Source organism: Grammomys surdaster, unplaced genomic scaffold, assembly GCF_004785775.1.
Source record: "Grammomys surdaster isolate TR1022 unplaced genomic scaffold, NIH_TR_1.0 125889, whole genome shotgun sequence".
NCBI classification, from domain to species: domain Eukaryota; kingdom Metazoa; phylum Chordata; class Mammalia; order Rodentia; family Muridae; genus Grammomys; species Grammomys surdaster.
Genome location: NW_021620714.1, coordinates 1,211,624 through 1,232,014, shown reverse-complemented (window position 1 = coordinate 1,232,014; position 20,391 = coordinate 1,211,624). Strand labels below are relative to the sequence as shown.

Sequence of the window (20,391 nt, the reverse complement as noted above, 5' to 3'; positions counted from 1 at the left end):
CTTCTCACATGGGGTTGCGGGTGCGTGTGAGCATGCCCAGCTTCTCAGATGGTTGCAGAGGATCAAAATCAGCTTCATGTTTGTACAGCCACCCACTGTGCAGCCTCCCCTCCTCAGTTGACTTTTAAGATAACATTTTCATATGTTTGGATGGAACTATGATCTCAACAAAAATATTTAATACTAACCATTGCAACATGAATTAGAATATATGGACATATAAGGTAAAACATTAAAGAGTTAATCATTTCTATTCATAGAGACACCAGTGTTATCTCCTCCAGGTTTTTTCCCTTCTACCATGAATAGTCATTGATTATGCTAATCATTAGGAAACCTGCAAACATTATCCAAGCAGGCAATGTGGCTGTTATCTGACTTAATGCCATCAAGAGTAAGTTTCAGAAGTGCTCTCATGTCCAGGAGTAACAGGACACTCCTGGGCCACTTGCTGGGTCAGTCAACTGTGACTGCCTCTGGCTGCTGCTCGGAGCTCCAGGGACCATGGGCTGGGATCTGCATCTGGTCAGCCTCCCTCTGCCACCACCCCACCTACCCATCAATCTCCAGCTTGGGAGCAAGTAGCTTCTAGGCATGAAGAACTTGTCGATGGTGGTTGGGGACGACTTCTCTAGTCTAATATCATCAGTTCCAATGGGAGAAAAGAAAGAAGGAGAATGGCTTTTCCATCTTCCCTCCTTTCCACGGCTTTACATTTTCCCTTTGCCTTCCTATGAAATGCTAAAACGCTTTCAATCTCCAACAGTCAACCCTGGACCCCACGCCACTGCTTCAGTTTAACCCCAGCTCACAGGGCCTAAGAGCAAGCTGTGCTGACACTGAGCAGGACCCTGAGCAGGAAAGCAGGTGCTGCTGTGACTTCTTCTATACTGTGCTGAGAAGCAGCTTCCTCACCTCCCAACGACGACAGTGGCTAAAGACGGAACTGGTCTTAAAGATGGACTAGGTAGCCCACAGTGTAAACAGGTGTGGACTCACTCCACTTTCTGCCAAGCTTTCTGCGTTCTTTCTACCTGTATTTCATGGAACCCGAGTCCCAAGAGAAGCTCTGGTCCCTGGTCCCTGTCATCATGGTTCCTCAAAGGATAATTTCTCAGGCAATTTCTGCTTGTATATTAAACACACAGCCTGGATTTCTGATGATAACTCTACTAAGTAGGAGGAAGCAGTCAGAGGAAGGGATTAAACAGCAACTGTTGTAACAGTGAGCTCTCTGATTTGACCGCCACAGTATATGCACTGGATAAAAGGAAGCAGATACAGGACAGTGCGGTTCACAACTGCACCTACTAAATCACAGTAACTTTAATTTATAGGAAGCTATCGCAATGCACGTGCCATGACTGACTGACGTATCCCTGGCCCTTCTTCAAGCAGGGCCTTTGTCCAATACGCCAAAGCTGAACATTTATTTCATTAAAGGGTGAAATTCCTTTCTGCCTAGGTTCAGATGTTTGTTCATTACTGTGTTTGAAAAGTCAAATCTACCTTTAGAAACTTACAAGCAGCAAGTGCTCTTTAAAACCACTTTTCATCTCAGAAAGCAAATGGTCTGAGGCAGGGGAATACCTGCATCTCCATGCTGAAAACCATTCATAGAAACTATAGCTGAGGCACAGGGAACTGGTATGGGGTGGGGGCAGCCGTGACGGGGGTGGTTACTTAAACATTGAAATCTGTCTAAGTTATAAAGCCAACAAGCCTCTGACCTTCTGAGCTCAGTGTCATAAAATATAACTGAATGATATCCAATACACTGAAAAGTTTGCATTCTTAACTTTTATCTGTTTGGCTGAGCAGTTTCCTGAAAACCTTCACATTGATTCTCACTGGGGGAGGCAGAAATCCATGCCAGAAGGCAGGACTACACAACACACCCCTGTATGAGCTGCCTGCCAACGTCTACCACACAGCAGCCTCATCCTCAGTGCCAGTCTGAAGCTCAAATGCCACATTTCACTCTGCTGGTGCTCTGCACAGCACTTCCACACAGGCCCTGTGCACCACGCCAACCCTGAGCAGCGCCACTGTGCTGGCCCTGTGCACCACACTGGCTCTGCACTGCTGGTTCATCTTCTGTCCTCCCAGAAGCTGCTAACCTCTTCCCTCTTCTCTCTCAATGCCATCATGCTTACAGTTTGATCATCTACAAACACCATCTCCACAACCTCCAGAGCCAACTGGTGTTCAACAAAACTATCTCCATTCTCCCTGTGAACATCCAGTGGGCACCCCAGATCCAGTCAACGGCCTGTTCTCTGCACTCCACAGAGGTTACCACCAACCTCCCCTGCCCCCACCTTACACCACAGCACTCTCATTCTTAGGTGTAACATCCCTGGTCCACGGCTGCTGATCCTCCCCATTAGCAAGGCTTCCCACCTCAGCCAGGTCCCCGGATCTTCTGAATGACATTATAGCCTCAAATTCTGACAGTCATTTCAAAATCTTTATGCATTTAGACAAAACTCACTGCTGTGCTTAGTACCAAATATAGCACATAAGACAAATTTCAGAATATAAAACAGATTGCATTTGAGAGCACACGGAGGACAGTAGCATCCCCACACTGTTTTTTTTCTGGTGTTATTAGAATAAGGTATTACTGCACTGTCACAGTTCATCAAGGGTCTCAGAGGAACATTCCCCTTACAGTAGGGAACAAGCAACATTCTCTTTTGAAACTGACCTTGAAAACCCCATGTCAGGAAATACTAAAACATCTGATATGGTTTCCTGTACTAAGGCACAACTCAGGCTCTGCGGCCCAGAGCTCCAGATACGCCAGTGGACTTACGCCGGAGGCAAGCGCATGCTCGTGTGGGACAGAGTTGCACAGCTTTGAGAAATTATCCAAGGCAGGCACTAGACAGCTTGGTGTGGGCGGGAAAGAACCTTGTCAAGGAAGTGGAGTACATCCCCGAGAAGAGAGCTAAACTCACAGCTCTTAGAGGATCAGAACCCAGGTTGTAGCCACACATGGGGACACATGCCTGTCTGTCATCGTTACTTAGGAGAGTAAGGCGATAGGGTGGCTAGGGCCCAGGGGGTCAAGTCTGGAGAATACAGCGAGACTCTATCTCTTTAAAACCAAACCAACCAACCAAACAACCAAACAAACCAATTCCAGGCTTTCTTAAAAAACAATAAACTCAGAACTTTCAAGAGGGCAATAATAGTCGAACCTTCACATCTACTTAAAAGTTATTGAATTATGTCACTTCCACACTGGCTTTACGGGAGATTATCAAGTTCATTATATAAAATATTTGGACTCTGGGCACAGCACTAGGAGTGATTTGAGGAAATCATTTTATAAAATTTTTAGATTCGCAGTTTATCCTGAAGTCCTAAGGCATGTGGCGCTTTGCTGCAGGATTTGTAGGGCAGTGACAGTTAACTGTGTATGAAGGGATTTCAACTCGGGTCACAGCGCTAAGTACCCTGTGCCCGTGGTCGTGACATGTTCACAGACTCACTTGTCTAGGACAGGAGCCTGCTCATTTACACTGTAGCATCGGTGAGTTATTTACTAAGAAGGGACAAAGCACGCCTCCGGGGTGTGTGCACTGCGCTCTCTCACACACCTGCCGGCACAGCCACTGCCCACTCACATGCTCAAAGTCCTGTCTGGAAATCGTCTCAGTGGATTAAATTAATTATTACTGCAAGTTTCAGTTGCTCACAGCAGCCAAGAGGTTAGGCAGGTCACCAGCTGTTCAGATATGAGTAAGAACACACGATCAGAATTCAGCTAATGAGAGGACCGTGTTCTCCTCCCAGTCAGAATAAGTCTTATTGTAACCAGGGCAGGCAAGGGTTAGCGGAAATGGTACTTGTTACTTTTCTGGCCACTATGCATGGAGTTCCAGCTACGTCACAACAGGTGTCAATCTCTGATGGATCTATCAAAGGCTGCTGCTGGGAGCTGGGCAGAGGCAGCACATGCCTTTCATCTCAGCACTCAGGAGGCAAAGGCAGGTGGATCTCTGAGTTTGAGGCCAGGCTGAGCTACAGAGTGAGCTCCAGGACAGCCAGGGCTACACAGGGAAACCTTGTCTCAAAAATGCCCCCCCCCCAAAAAAAAAAAAAACAAAACCTGCTGCTGGACCTAGAAGAGCAGTGGATACCAAACCCCCAGAGTCCTGCAGTAAGAAGTGTTAACGTAAAGACACATGAACCGAGTCTTCCATGGCCGTAGGTTGTGCTGATCTTTGAGAAGTGGGCTCCAGTAGGAAGTTCTGACTGCCCCTCCCTGTCTTCATCATCTTGCCCTGAGATCTCTCTCATCATGCCCTATAAGATCTTCATCAGAGCTGGTATATCATCATGCAAGCAACGTCTAAATTAAGCCTTCCTTAACAAAGTGTCCAACCAGAAGGAATGGGAAACTGAGTAAGACACAGTTTTAGAGTGCTTTCGGTTATTGGTGCCTTCCCTGCTTTACACTGATCAATACTGTTGTACGCTAGAGACCAAGGAAAGAGAGTCATTGGGGAATAACACTACCAACATCAGCTGCTGCTTTTAAACACTGTGAGCAAAGAAAGTCTTGTTCTGCATGGCTGCACAGACATTTAAACCTGAGCCCATCAGCTGAAAAATGGTTTTGTGCTTGGGACACACATTAGTTCTGAAGCTTTGCCAGGCAAAGGCAACAGACCTTTAATTTCCACTTTGACACAACTGAAGTGAATTAAAGCTATAACACAACAGACCAAGGCTCTGTGTAGAAGGCAGATGTTCTTTCCCTAACAGGTGGTGTGTTCCGCACTGGAAACAGAAGAGAAGAGGCAATGACATCAGTGCTCCTGCCTTGATGGCACACTAAGCCCGCACCAGGTGTAGTGGAGCCAAAGCCTTTACCTGCAGCCCTGACTGACTGACAGGAGCCATCTTGTTTGTTCTTAACCATGTTATGAAAATCATTGTCAGTTGGATACATTGTGTAGTTTGGAGAAGTTCAAGTTGCCAAGATTTTTCTCTGTTGCTTTGAATGTTTTGAAAATGTATCTTCTGGCCAAGGAGGTTAACACAGTTATTACTTCAATTACAGGCTTGTCAGAAGTTCCCTATAAACAGAGTGGCCTCCTGGAGTAGCTTGTTTCAGAGAACAGCTCAGCCTATTGACTTACTCTTATTCATCCTCATGGCTTTAAACCACATAAACCCCTGACACTAATTCACTGTATTCTCAGAAACCACAGACTACATGTATTTTTAAAGTAATATTACCAGTGACTGTCAATGCAAACTCGAGTGTGGTAATCGCCTGGCCAGGGCTGGGCTGAAAATCACACTCTGCCCCACCCTGGCTAGTTTAAGCCCTCTAGAGGTGACAGCGCCCATGGACACGCACACTTCAAGAAACACAATTGTGGTCACTGTTTTTACTGGCATGTGAATGCTTTCATAATGTAATACGCATTAGTGACACAATTCTCCACACAAGTCCCCTATCAGTTCCACAAACCTGTCTCAAAGCGCATTTAGATAGTCAATAATAAAAAATAAAATAAAATTCTTACCTGTATGATAAAATGTGACAAAAAATAAAAGCACTCCCATGAACATATTACTTAAAAAAGTGACGACTCCACAGGTAATCCCTTCTGGAACAGGGTAGACAGTTTCCACAAAAAGCTCAAAGAATATTGGAACACTGCTGTTCAAGAATACTCCCAGGAGGATGCAGGAGGCATACAGTGTCACTGAAATAAGAACACAAATGCTTCAGTCCACCGACAGCAGACAGGACACAGGGTTTCCCTAAGCAGCAGCTCTGGAGCTGAGTGTCCTCCCCACAGTTCCTGACGAAGTCTGACAACACCACATGGCTGTCACCACCTTGCTCTGGTTTTCTGCAGTAAGAAAGGTTTTGTTGTTGAATGATTACCAGTTTATTTGCTTTCTCTTTCTGGTGGATTATCCCAAAGCACAAAAGCAATTTAGCATTAGAGTCAAATTAAAAACATTCTGGGCCAGCATGATAGCTCTGTGAGTGCACCCACTACCCAGCCTGGTGACCTGAGTCCAATCCCTGGGACCCACATGGTGGGAGGAGAGAAAAGACTCTTACAAGCTGTCCTCTGATCCCCATCTATGTGGCGTGGCACATGTACCACACAATAAATAAATATAATAAAAAATAAAGCTTCTGATGAAAAGATTCATAAAAATAAAGATATATTTTTCTCTGAGTCACAGGCAAATGAGGTAAGGGAATGAAATGCAGTAAGTTATAACAAATCTTGTCTCACTTTACAATGTTAAAGAGAACTGAAGATGCAAGGATAAATGTAAGGCACATGAAATGTTACTGAAAGTTACAGATGCAGAGACGGTTCACGGTGGCTTCCACGTGCCGCACGAGGCACGCAGCATCCTTCCAGAGAACACAGGAGGGACAGTCCTCAGTCGGGAAGGAGTTCTGTGTCAGAGGCTTTTAAAATAAGGTCTGTTTCCACCACAAGCACATACACTAATACTAGGGCTGAGCCAACCCTGGGGATGCTGGCCTCTAATCACAGCACTGGGGAGGCTGAGGCAGGAGGACTATGAATTAGAGGCTGTTCTGAGCTACTTAGAAACTCTCTCCAAAAAAACAATCAATAAATAAAAATTAAAAGGCGAGGAGGGTGGGAGGATCAGATTAGCAGGCTAGCCTACTCATGTTACGTGTAGTGCATTCTGTTAGAAGAGGACACACTGTGGTTCTTGTAAGCACACTGGGTGGAGAGCACACCACTCCAGCATTAGTTAGCACAGCTCCTATCTGCCGATATGCCCCCAGTAACTCAAGTTTGAAGGTGGAACAGAGCCCGAGGAGGAGAGCTGTAATATGTACCTATATTTTCATAAAGATATCTGCTGACAATAACGTATAGAATGTATTACAAAGTTACAAGAAAAATACTTTTACTATAAATATTTATTAAGAAAACATTGCTGTGCAGAGCTGCAGAAAGCAAGGGCATTAAACCAAATCTCTTTCGCATCAGTTACAGATTCTAGCATTTCAAACACCAGAGTTAACCACAGCTGGCACCGGTCATTAAGCATCTACCTCGGGGAGGAAGACAGCAGTGCCACCAGTTTCTAACGGACTTCTCTGGGTGACCTAATCGCTGCAGCCCCCACCCCCACTTCCGCTCATGTTCCAGGATCATAAAGTCTAAAATGTCCTCTGAACATGTAAATGGCTGGCAATTACTCTGTGACAGCGATAAGACATGAAACTAGAGAACAGCAAAGACGTAGCACCCATCCCTACCGCTAGGTGACACATGGCCCCCTTACAGTCACAGGAGTAGCCAAGTCACCCCATCCAAACATGACATAGTTTTCAAGAGGTTTTTTTTCTACTGTTAGGCATCGTATTGCTGTGCTTGTGTGTGTGATGTGTCTGTGTGGTGTGAGTGCCACGGAGCTCGTGTAGAGGGGAGATAACTACATTTGGGAGTTGGTTCTCTTCTTCCACCTTTAAATGGGCTCTTGGTTGTCAGGCTTGCCTGGCAAGCTGAGCCCTTCTGCTACCCATGAGTTTTATTTTTCCCCCAATGAGAAAGAAGAGAGGAAGGAGGGGGGGCAGACACAGAGAGAGAGAGATACAGAGAGAGGCAGAGACACTGAGATGGACTGTCTGTATGAAGATGCGGATGGGCATGTGAGTTCACATGCCCAGGATGCCAGAGGCACTGGATTGCCCTGGCCCTGGAGTTACAGGTGCTGCAAACTCAACTCAGGTTCTCTTCAGGAGAACATGCACTCTTAACCACGGGGCCGCCTCTCCAGCCCACCCCACACTCAGGAGACTTGTAAAAATAAAGCACAACACAGCACCCCATGTTCACTATCTACTGGTGGATGTGAATCACACAAACTTTCAGCATTCTTTACTCACACATGACCCATGTGTGGTCCGCTGGGGATGGAATACTGCTAGTAGCTTTTACATTCTATTTCCAATGTACAATCATTTATTGATTGGTCAGATTACCACTGGGTAATCAGGGCAGAAAGAACTACTGACCCAAAAACACATCAGTTAGGAGTTTAGAACAAAAAAGTAATGAAATAAATGACAAGAAAAAATTCTAGCACTTAGGGACCAGCAAGTGCTACTACTTAATCTAGGATCACAAACTGACGGAATTACATGTTTTTAGGAAACAAGGCTAGAAATATTTCTTCTTTAACCTTGTGGCTCATACTGTAAACCTGGCACTCAGGAGGTAGAACAGGGAGATTTGAGTTCAAAACTAGCCTGGACTCCATGGAAGGTCTGAAGACAATGTGGGCTACAGTGGAACCTGTCTCAAAACAGAAAAATAACAAAAACAAAACAGAACTAAAAAAACTATCTATGCTTATATTTTTGAAGGGGCTATATCTCTACATGAAATTATAATCAGGTGAATCAAAATATAATGTTTACAAAAATCATAATCAATATAATAACTGACAAGATAAATGAATATAATGAGAAGTATATGCTGGAAAGGACTGGGTACAGGGCCTTGGAAGGAAACACTAGAGTTTATTGATCTTTACCAAGCTTGGTACAAAGGCAGACCTGGGATTCACCCGGAGAGCATCATTTGGAGAAGGCAAACCTTGTTAGATAACCCATAAGCCAGGCAGCTCTCCTGGCCCATGCTCACAAGGAGTCTCTGAAGAACCGTCACTGGAAAGGGAAAAGTTCTACTGTGGTCAAACACCATTGATTATCTTCTGGTAGAAGACTTTCATCTTCTGGTGGGTGATTTGGAAATATCTAATATAAATCACTGTGCTGACTCTTTGATTCAGAGTCTACTTCTGGGATGTTATGTTCTATCTGTGTGGGTACACATACACTCAAGACAGTCACAGAGACGCTGTTTGTAGTATGTGCAAAGATTGAAGACAAGTTAAATGGGGCCAGAGAAACACTTGGAGAATAAGAGCCAATACAGTCCTTGCAGAGGACCCAAATGACAACTAAGAGCGCTTAGAAAACAAACACTACTAGGTGAATATGCTAAAATCACTTTCTACCACAGAATAAGGAATCAAATAAATTACATAGGGAAGAGTTAACTGCATGTCTTCCTAATCAGAGTGAGGGAAAGGCAGCTGTGAGCACTGATTTCACACACACATTCCTCAGTGTTCTGGAGCGTGCAGGTTGTAGAAGCTGACTGACTATAAAAAGTCTGAATTTGATTTCTACTTGAATTTCAGTTCAGCCTCGATGTAGTCAGTGGATGAGTGTCATCTATTCAAAGTCAAGTAGACAGGATAATTTCCTGCTCATCACAGAAGGTTCAAACAACACAATCATTAAATATTTCCATGACTTTTTATAATAGTGAGACTAAAATTATAATAAACTGCCTTTCAATTAAAACGTCAAGGTAATTTAGCAGAATAAACACAAATGAATTGCTGATGCAGATTTTTTTCAAAAAAGCTAATAAGATTTCATGGGTCTGTAGTTTAAGCTGCAAAAAAAGGGAGTCATGTGTAATACTAAGCATAGTTAAAATGGATGTATGTTAGGCACATAAAATGGATAATAGCCCTGAAAGTCATTCCCATGACAAACCAAACAGCTGAACTGTAGAAGGAGAAAACTGCAATCCAGTACATTTTCATTCACTAAAGTACCTACTCCCTAGGTCAGTGGTTCTCAACCTGCCTAAGGCTGCAACCCTTTACTACAGCTCTTCATGTACTAAAGGGACCCCCAGCCATAAAATTATTTTTGGTACTACCTCATAACTGTAATCTTGCTAGTTATGAATCATAATGCAAATACCTCTGTTTTCTGATGGTCTTAGGTGACCCCTGTGAAAGGGGTGGTGACCCACAGGTTGAGAACCACTGCCCTGGGTGAGCAGCAGTTTCAAAAGAAACCCCAGCAAAGAGCTAGATGTATCTCAGTTAGTGAGGTGCTTGCCTGGCAAAGTCCTGGGCTTGATCCTCAGCACTGCATAAACTAAGTACAGCCATGCACACTGTAACTCCAAGTCTGGAGATAGAGCCTTGAGGATCAGATGTTCAAGGCCACCCTTACTATCTAGTGAGTTTAAGGCAGGCCTGAGCTAATTGGGACCTTGTCTATAAAAGATAAAATAAATTCCAAAATTCAGATAAGAAGAAAAACGTCTGCAGTCAACATCTAATGAGACTCAAGATATGCTCTACCCACCAGGTGTGGTGGTGCATGCCTTTAATTCCAGTACTCAATAGGCAGAAGCAGGTGAATCGCTGAGTTCAAGGCTAACCTCATCTATAGAAGAATGAGTTCAGGATAGCCTGAGCTACATAGAGAACCCCTATCTTGAAAACCAAAACAAAAGAAGAAAAGCTATAGAGGGACTTTCTCAGACCTGTCAGCAGTATAAAGAATGACAGAGACTTTTAACATGGGTTTAAAGCAACAGGCCTTTTGTTTGGACAATCTCCCCGCTAGCTCATCTACCTTAACCCAGCTATCTTGCCCACAACTCACATTGCTAGCTCTATACCTTTCTCTGCTCTGCTCTGCTCTGCTCTGTCTGTCCCCTCTGTGTTGGCTCTCTGAATCTCCTGCATCTGCTTTCTTCTCCTGCGTCATTCTCTCTGCCTGCAAGTTCCGCCCTCTCTTCCTGCCCAGCTATTTATTGGGTCTTTATTACAACCAACTGGTAGTGAGACAATCTCTGATACAGTGCTAGATTACCTCTAGGTATAGAGGGCTGTCTGACCCTCGGGTATCTGTACGGGAGTGGAAGGACAAATATTTGAAACTATAAGGCTGGCGATGGGCCAAACAAATGACAATACCAATATCCTGCCTGCATTTAGCTTCCTGCCAGTACATAATTAACAACTGGAGATACAGAGATGCACCTTCACACAATGTAAACAAGGTTACCCCAAGAAAAAGCAAAGAAGATATGTCAACAGCAACTTTGTGATTTTGGACTTGGAAGCTTTTGTGGCACTTTATGTCAGCATTCACACTATACCACACTTGATCTTCTTATCGCTCTTTGGGGCAGGTAAATTAAGTGTCTTAAATTGAAGTGACTAAAGTCCTGAAAGCCAAAATAAAAAAAAAAAACCAAACCAAACCACAACAACAAAACTCAAATCAAGCCAACTTGTTTAGATGCAGGTTAAACTAGCAGTGAAAGGTTAAGGACGTAAAAGCCTCAGGTTGGAGGTCAATCCCCCCCTTGGCATTTAGCACTTTGAGAGCGAAGTGGAACCTACCTGCAGATGGAATCTTCATCCTCAAAGCTCCCTCCTCTGCCCTACACCCCACAGCCCCTGTGCACAGTCCCACTCTCCTGAAGAGACAGCCGACCGTCACTGTTCTGAGTAGAGAACAGTTAGGCTTCTGTAGACAATCGCTCCTCCTTTCATTTCTACGTCACCTCCACAAATGCCCACCTAACCCTGTTAATAACACTGTCCAGGCCTACTGGCTCTAGCTTTTCTACCAAGCCACTGTGTCAGACTGAAGGACCCCAAACATCGGTATTTTTTATTTAATAGTACTGATACACACCACATGTGCCTCAAATCTGTATTCTACACCAAAACGGGAAGTGACTGCACAGAGACAGACTGACGGAGCCAAAGGCAGAAGAACATCCACAGGTCACAAAGAGAATTGTAATCATCTGCAGAGTAGGCCAACAATTGTTGTTTAAGTACCTTCAAGGAAAAACTTAGCTTGTGCCTTTCTTCACATCCATTTGTCAGTGGCTGATGGCACGCAGGCTTCGAGGCTCCAGCAGTAAACAGACGCTCTGTTTGTGATCACTCCTCTGCTATCTCCTGGCTTGGCAGCCATTTCCAGCACAGTGAGGAAGGTAATTACATGCCACTCTCAAAACATGTGTCTGATCATAAGCAGCCATACGCCCCGGTCTCTGGCTGGGAGCACAGCAGGAAGGTGGGTGCACCAGTTCTAGGAATGTTTTGCTTTTAATTAAAAACTGTAGATGCTTCAGTGCTTAAGTAAGAATGCTCTAGAGCTCTGTTGTGTTTCCCCCCTTATGTGGGTTCAACCCCCACCCCAAGAAAAGTGTCTTTCACTGCTGGACCACCTCACAGGCCCCATCCTAGCAATGCTTTAAGGATAACCCTGATATTCGACGATGCTGAAACCAGAGAACCAGGTTGGTCAGTGGTGTGCACACATGGCTGTTGAGCTGTGGAGAGGGAGTGTGATAAATTTAAGACTTAGGCCAGACATAGTAAATGTCTCTAGATGCTGAGGGCCACTAAGGAGAGATGACTTGCTCTCCAGAGCTTGTTGCTCCAGATATATAACTTGCTGGGGGAAAAGGACTTAGGACCCAGAATTGACAATCAAGATAGGAAAGACCTTCCCTGTGAGAGATATGGACGTTGCTATCAGATAAATGTATATCTGAGATGCTACAAAGGAGGTGTCACTTAATGTTTATATTACTACTTTTCCTTTGAGGTGGGGTGTCAAGTTGCTCAGAGTGGCCCTGACTGGCTATGTAGCTGAGGAAATCCTTGAACTTCTGACCCTCCTGTCTCTGATAATGAACCACCATACCCCTATGTGTGGGGCTGGAACGGACCTAGGACTATGTGCACACTAGGATGGCACTCTACTGACTGACACCTCCAGCATGAGGTCCATTTGTCCATTATTTTATTTTTATTTTTCTCTACTGGGCAAAAGCATGCAAGTACTCCTGGTGACCAGAGGGTGTGACCCCCTGGAGCTGGAGATGTAGACAATTGTGAGATGCCCTAGGGGTGCTACAAACCAAACTTCACTCCTCTGCAAGAGCACAGTACATTCTTAACTACTGAGACAACTTTATAGCCCAAAGGTTCATTTATTGAATGATAAATTATATCAAATGGGGGTAAAGTTCATTTAAGTGGATCAGAGACAAGTTTTAACTCACATAGCAAGATCTTTCCCAGAATGTAAAAAAAAACAAAACTCTCACAGTGCTTGTAGATGAACAAAGAGTGGCCAAGGATTAGTTTACGTTTTTATTAAGAAATAAGATATAACATGTAAAACAAAAAAATGATTATTTATTATCTTAAGAGAGTTAAGAAATTTCTCTCATTTAGGTTTAGGACAACAGTACACTTTATAGACAAATTTTCTTACATGCACGTTGATGGAACTTTTATTTCAGGATAAAGCTGGGAAAGACAGCCAGCAATTATTAGATTAGACCTTACTAGAACTGTTTCCCCATTGAGAGTAACTTTGTAAATGAAAACAAACAAACAAACAAACAAACCACCTTTGGAAATTAAGACCGAGGTAAATAATTTGGCCCCCCAAGATCCACAGGGTGGCCAGCAACCACCTATAATTCCAGAACCCTCTGGTGTCTGTGGGCACTGGTACTCACATGCACATGCACACATAAAAATAAACCCTGAACACAAAAAACCAAGCCACATCCATACAGACAGGCAGGCATATTTCACAGTCTAGACAAGCAATGGACTAAAGATATCTGCTTGAGTCTCCCAATAGCTGGGTGACAGGTGTGTCCAACAGGCCCGGCTCTCTGGTTCTGTCACCAAGCTGCACCTCTCTTTCACATCATCACCCTTCTCCCTAAAAGGTAACTGCTGTATCCCTCATAACCTGCTGAAAGTTAAGCACAGGGCACATGGGCCTCGCCCAGGTGAGGACGCCAGGACTGTGGCGATGTCATTAGTGACTGATTTCCGTCTGTGTTGTTAATTTGCAGGCACCCTTGTTTAGCCTCTTTGCCAGCATACTTTAGTCTCATAAAAATTGACTGTTTGCTATGTTTACAGTTCCGTATGGCTGAAAGGCAAAGTAATTATCTTGCAGAAATGAAGCACAACAAATAATCCTTGAAAGAGTGGGCCTGGAGACTGGTTGTGAAATGATACCAGCATGTAGGTTTATCAGACACTTTCCAGACCCCCAAATTATTTATGGCTCGGAAGAAGGCAGTGTACTATTAAATCATGAGTGCTGACTGACTGCCTTCTGAAACACAGTTCTACCCAAGACTTACTTCTCTTGAACATCTCCACAAATAAATATTACATGATATTCTCTGCTAGATCCTTTGAGCATTTTATTACTTCAAGAAATCATTTTAATGCATCCTTTGTATGTGCATGCAGCACATGCTCATGTGTATTTATGCCACAGAACACGTGTGAGGATAGCCTCGGGTGTTAGCCTGTCCCTTCCACCCTGCTGGAGACAGGCACAGGCTCGGAGAGCTGGCCACGGAGTCCAGGGTTTTCCTGTCTCTGCCTCCCACCCTCTGTGCAGCACTGGACTCAGGCGGGCAGCTGCACCTGACCTTTGACATGGATTTTGTGGGTTCAAGTTTGGGTCTCCATACTCGTGTGCCAACTTTTATGCACTGAGCCCCCTTTCCAGCTCTTATGACCGTTACACCCCGAAGTCTCACACATCCATTCTCTTCCTGGTTCATTTTCTATTTTCCTTTTCTGAGTCGTCGTTACTAATGACCATGAGTGAGAGTCCCTTTTAAGTTACCCTTTGTCATATTTACTGAAAGCTTCAAGTCACATGTTTCTTTAAAAATGTTTAAAAATCATATTTAGTGCTCTGAGGGGCCATGAGTATGCTTTTAATTTTTGCATGCTATTAAAATGGGGGATAATTGGAGGGGGTATGTGTATGCTTTAACTTTTTATGTGCTATCAAAATGGGAATAATTACTGTAATAAAGTCAAAACACATAAAAACAAAACAGTTTACTTTCTGGCCTGTGCACACCATGCAACTTTCAAACAGTTAAAAAGGATTCCTTTCTCGAGGTAACACAGACACTACCTGTGGTCAGCTATTGCTCTAAGGGGTGTCTGTCCAGCAGGACACCTCTCTTCTGTCTCACCCTGGAGTTGCTGGGTAGCATCACTGCACATTCTAGTACATAGAGATGAAATTAGATGAATAATAGCTCTCAAGGCAACTTCTGTCAAACAGTCAAATTGTATTGTTTCAGCAAACTCAACACCAAAGCGCTAGCATTTTTCAAAATGCCACTTTACAAGCATTCATCCATACAGTAAAAAATGACTGTGTGAGTTGTGGCTAACAGGGCTAGACATCTCATTCTCAGATCAGGAGAGTAATGTGCTCGCAGTGGTTGTTTATAGCAAAAGCCTCTAGATTTTGAGGCTCGCAAGTTATCTAGTCATGAGGTTATTTATTTGTCCTGTTGTAAACACTTCAGTTAATTAATAATGAAATTTTAAACACTAAGTTTTCCTAAGGGGAAAGAACTGCATAGTGCTGACAGCTTCCAAGAGGATATGTGTGAGCAAGTGCATCTATCAACCCCTTTTGCCTTCAGAGACAATGCCATGACCCAGTTTTCCTTCTGCAGAGGTGGCAACTCTAATAGCAAGATCCGTGGACTACACAAAGACTAATGACGGTTGTTGTGAGGCAGCGCTGCAAGCAAACTTAACTAGCTTTTAGCTTATTGTGTCCACAGTTGTGTGTATACACTCGCCACTGTTTAGTGATGAGGATACCCTGGGTAACATGCAAGCGGATGGTTTGGGTCTTACTGCGACACTGGAGTGCTCAGACATAAAGGCAGGTAAGACGTTGGGGTGACAGTTTTAGGGGCTCCTGCTATAGACACAGCACTGCTTTGTAGTTATGACTGTCTCACATGTCTTTCAGACTCTCCTGACATATAAAAGCCCATCAGAGCAACACTAAGCATTCTAGGAAAAAAAAAGATTACACATTTCCTGACTAAGAATGGCCACTACAAAGAGACACGAATTTACCATTACTGACTTTAAATATCAACCTCAAAGTCTAGATCTGTCCATAATTAGATTCTGTAGTAAATTCCCTTTCATGGAACCTCTTTCACTTAAAAAGAATTAGGTCAGATTTTTACAAAGCCAGAGGGAGTACCTGTGATAGATTTATTAAAATTCCCCATTGTTCCATTAAAACGTGCCCTTCTGCCTTCCCTGCAGCTTGTGCTGAATGACAGAGTGACAGTTCTATCTACTGAGGCTTGGGATGAGATAATGTACTCCCCTCCCTGGTGCAGGACTGGGGACAGAATTTATGAGATACACATCTATGCTCCAGATCTTCAGGCTGGAAAGGAGGGCAAGCTACGCTTAGAGACCTGCCTGCTAAGTGCTACTTGGAATGAAGCAAGAAAGGCTATGAGGCTGTAGAGGGGAGCTGACACAAGCTAGTTCTTCACCCAGGCTTTTAGTAAGTTAAAAACTATCTTCCGGGAATATCTAAGTGACGTTAAAAAAATGCACTTGCAAGTGAACAACAGTAAAATGTACATAAATATCATGATGTGACTACGGTGAGCATGTTCCTGGTTAAGATGGGTTCATCAGACTCAACCTTCTCATCCAGCCCTGACTATGTCTGAAGGCTGCCTCTGCTCTTCCTGTCTAGTGCACTTCTTGTCAACCAGAGGCTGGAAAATGTGGTCTTAATCAGGTCAATCAAATCATGGGAGATTAAGAGGATGCTCTGTTTTCAAATATACCCTGCCCCTGACTATAAAGGTATAATCACTATACATATCCAGGCAAAAGCGGACGTAAAAAGTTAAGTTCCCTCCTAAAGCCTCTGCTGAGATGACACTGCATCTGACCCCTACAGTCGCCTGCCTTATAATGAACAGCCAACCGCTGTCATCAAGCATTCACAACTGTTCTGTTAAAGTCTCACACATGCAGACTTCTAGATGTGATCCTGAAAACAGTCTGCATGTGATTCCATGGATGAGAGAAGCTGTAAACTAAAATGAATCCACCTGAGTGTGGCCCAAGTGCTAGACTAGACCAGAATGGAGTGAAAGAAAGATCTGGCTCACCAGAGAACACTTCTGCTCTTCCAGGTCCTGGGTTTGATTCCCAGAAACCACATGGCAGCTCACAGCTATTGCAACTCTACTTCCAGGGGTTCTGTCGCCCTCTTTTGGCCTCTATGGGCACTGCATGCATATGGTACACAGACATACAGTAGGCAAAACACCCATACACATACAATTAAATAAATTTAAAAAGAAATCTGACTCAGAACACTTGCCTAATTGTTTGAAATTCCATGTAGGAATAATGCTATATAAACAGTCACAGGGTTTTAGTCAGGGTCTAATTATTACACTGGATGACTAGGGTTCAAAGCTTGAGGGGCTGATAGAAGCATTCTTGTCTTTCAGCATTAGGAGGGAATTTAACTTGTTAAACTTTAACAAAACCAACACCCCCCCCCAAAAAAACCTCTTTGTTTCTTTTCTTAATCTAAAAATTAGATCTATCTACGATTGATCGATTGGTTGTGGGTATAAATGTGGGGGTGTATATGTGTGGGTCTCGGAGACTGAACTCAGGCTGTGGGGCTGAGCAGCAAGCATGTTTACCCTTGGAGACATCATGCAAGACAGCTACCCCTGATCTTAATCCTTACTTAGTATGGTCTCCATTTTTAACAGTGCTTTCAAGTCGAAGAGAAATAGCTAACACTTGTGCTGATCACACACTTAGGTGGAAGCAGTTCAGTAGGTGTGTATGTCCTGACAACTCAGCAGCCATTTAAAGAGCAGTATCCATAGACTGGGATAACGACCCCAATACTACAGGGTGTGTGCATCTGATGGGCAACTGTAGAGCTCCAATTCCCAATCGCATTGGTTACTGCCACCCTCATTTCCTGCTCCAGATCAGCTCTGTGGAGACCTGCTCATTACTACATCAACGGCTAATCAACTAGCTTCTCAAAGCTATGATGTCATCAGAATGAACCCCCATCTACTGACTGGGAACTTCCGTGGACGGGAGTTCAGTAGATGTCAGTGCCCAGTATAGCCCCTATGAGTTTCCCGGGCACGCTGTCTGTAAACCTTACATGACTGCTTATCATCTCTGTGAAAGTGGCTGTACATCATTCTAACACCAGACGCAGTGATCCAAAGTAGGATGTGGAGAAATTCTAAACTACACGAGGCGGGGGGACCACATGCCACTGTGCAAGTGGCCCCACAAAACCTTCAGATTCTTACTTCTACTTATCAAATGCTGGTATGACATTAATCCCCAATGTACTTCACAACAAATAATCCTGTAATTGAGTATGTAATCCACTGTGCCTAAAAATTACTTGCAAGATGAGTAAGATACCTGTATCTTAAGCAGTCTTTTTATTAGAAGAGAGGAACAAACAGTCATGGAGTCCTGGCCTTCCTTAGTAAGCCATCACAGGAATCTAGACAAGACCCTGGCTGGGCAGAATGATGCCTCTCTCCCCTAAAGACTGATTTTTCAGTCTCTGGAATTTATTCATGTGTTACCTTACAGGGCAAAGAGGATTAAGCCTGAGATAGAATTAAGGTTGCTAATAACTGGAGTCTGAAATTGGGAGATTATCCTGGATTATCTGAGTGGGCCCAATGTAAGCCAAGAATCCCTGAAAGCAGGGAGGTGGGACAGACGGTCCAGATGCAACTGTGTGCGAAGTCACAGGGCTGACATCACTGGAGGTAAGGAAAGAGATTCTTCCCTGCAGTTCCCATGATGCTTTTAGCCCAGACACTATAGCAGTCTCTTCCCACTCTACAGGGACGCACGGGAACAATCGGTGCTGCTGTTAAGACATTGCATTTCTGTAACTTACTACAGTAATGACAGGAAAACCTCAGAAGTTACGTTAGTTATAATAGTAGAAATAACAGCAACTATAAATATTTCTGGTCATTTACACAAACTAAGTAAGGTGGTTACAGCTTCCAAAAACCAGAAATCATGCTTTATGCAGAAGATGTGATGACTCCACATAAAATAAGGCACCAGGCTGGGTCGGAGATTATGTGCAGGCTTGCTTTAGATACAACCGTGCTTTCCCTCTACCGTACTGCTTAGTAATAATTATAAACAGGAGAAAAATGTTATGCTCTGGTGTGAATCTTACACAAAGGTAAGCATTTTCACACTTTATGAGATACTGTAAAGAGGACACTTCCTTATGCAAAATAGTCAATTATTTCTTGGGCTTTTCTCACTTGGATGTACACACACACACATACATGTGGCATGTACACATATGTGTGCAGTTGCACACATACACAAGCTTATATACATGTGGAGTTGATTTTGATTTTGGGTGTCTTTCCTCAATCCCTTTTCACTTTATTTTTGACACAGGATTTTCCACTGAGCCTGAAGTCCCTGGTTGGGACAGGCTGTCTAGCCCATAAGGTTCATGGATCTGGCTGCATCTGAGCCCCAAGCCTTTAACAACAACAACAACAAAACGATTCTAAAACTTTGTGTATGGGCATGGTATGTACACATGAGTCCAGAACTGCCCTTGGAGGCTGAGGTGTTGGATCCTCGGGAGCTGGAGCTCCATGAGTCACCTGACAGGCATGTTAGGAACGACATGAGTCCTCTGCAAGAGCTGAGCCACGTCTCCAGCCTCTCGGCCTCAGCATTTACACAGGTTATGGGGATCTGATCTCAGATCTCTGTGCTTACCCACAGGCCTTTACCAACTGAGATGTCTCCATAGCCTGCTTCGTGTATACGGAACAATTGCAGACAGCAGGACCAGGCCCTACTGTCAGAGGACGTACTTTTCTGTGAACTGAAAGTATTTACCCCAAGCTCAAAAGCAACCTGTTCTCACCTGTTGTCAAAGGCAAATGGGTAATGCTGTTTAGACAGGTCAGGGTGAACCACGTGGATGACAGTGTAGCCCCAGAAAACAGGAGGAGAAGAATTAGTTTCAGCATACCCCGGATAAAATCTGCAAACCTGAAAAGAAACAATATTAAATTAATCCTAGCTAGACTTCTCAGTATTGTTTAAATTAGCAACATGCTTTAAGCAACGATTTCACTGTATAATTTTAAAAGCCAGTTACAAATATATATTTCCTTCTTTTCTTGAGTTACTTATGTTACTTTTATAATAATTTTCCTTCTTATATAAACTGTTTGGAGTCTACTGCTCACAGAATAGAATTATAAGTTGACTTTTATTCTATTTTTATACTTTTAAAACATTTTATAATGAACACACATTAGCTCAGTTTTAGAGTTGACACTGAAGTACAAAGTTGGCTCTTACAAAACTCACACCCCTGTCATGCACACAAGCGCCTCTCAGCATCCCTCCTCCAGCAGACCCGGGCCTGTTCTGTATACAAGCGCCTCTCAGCATCCCTCCTCCAGCAGACCTGGGCCTGTTCTGTATACAAGCGCCTCTGAGCACCCCTCCTCCAGCAGACCTGGGCCTGTTCTGTATACAAGCGCCTCTGAGCATCCCTCCTCCAGCAGACCTGGGCCTGTTCTGTATACAAGCGCCTCT

The 20,391-nt window shown here is 43.8% G+C and overlaps 1 protein-coding gene across 1 annotated transcript in view; it reads right to left on the bottom strand.

Annotated features, from left to right (window-relative positions):
- Nucleotides 1–20,391, bottom strand: part of Slc49a4 (solute carrier family 49 member 4) — a 76,715-nt gene that overhangs the window by 1,867 nt on the left and 54,457 nt on the right. The window contains exons 7-8 of the mRNA XM_028752317.1: nt 19,709–19,836; nt 5,550–5,732 (exon numbers count right to left, since the gene is read on the bottom strand). Coding sequence (XP_028608150.1) covers nt 5,550–5,732; nt 19,709–19,836 — 311 coding nt within the window. The remainder of the gene's footprint in view (nt 1–5,549; nt 5,733–19,708; nt 19,837–20,391) is intronic.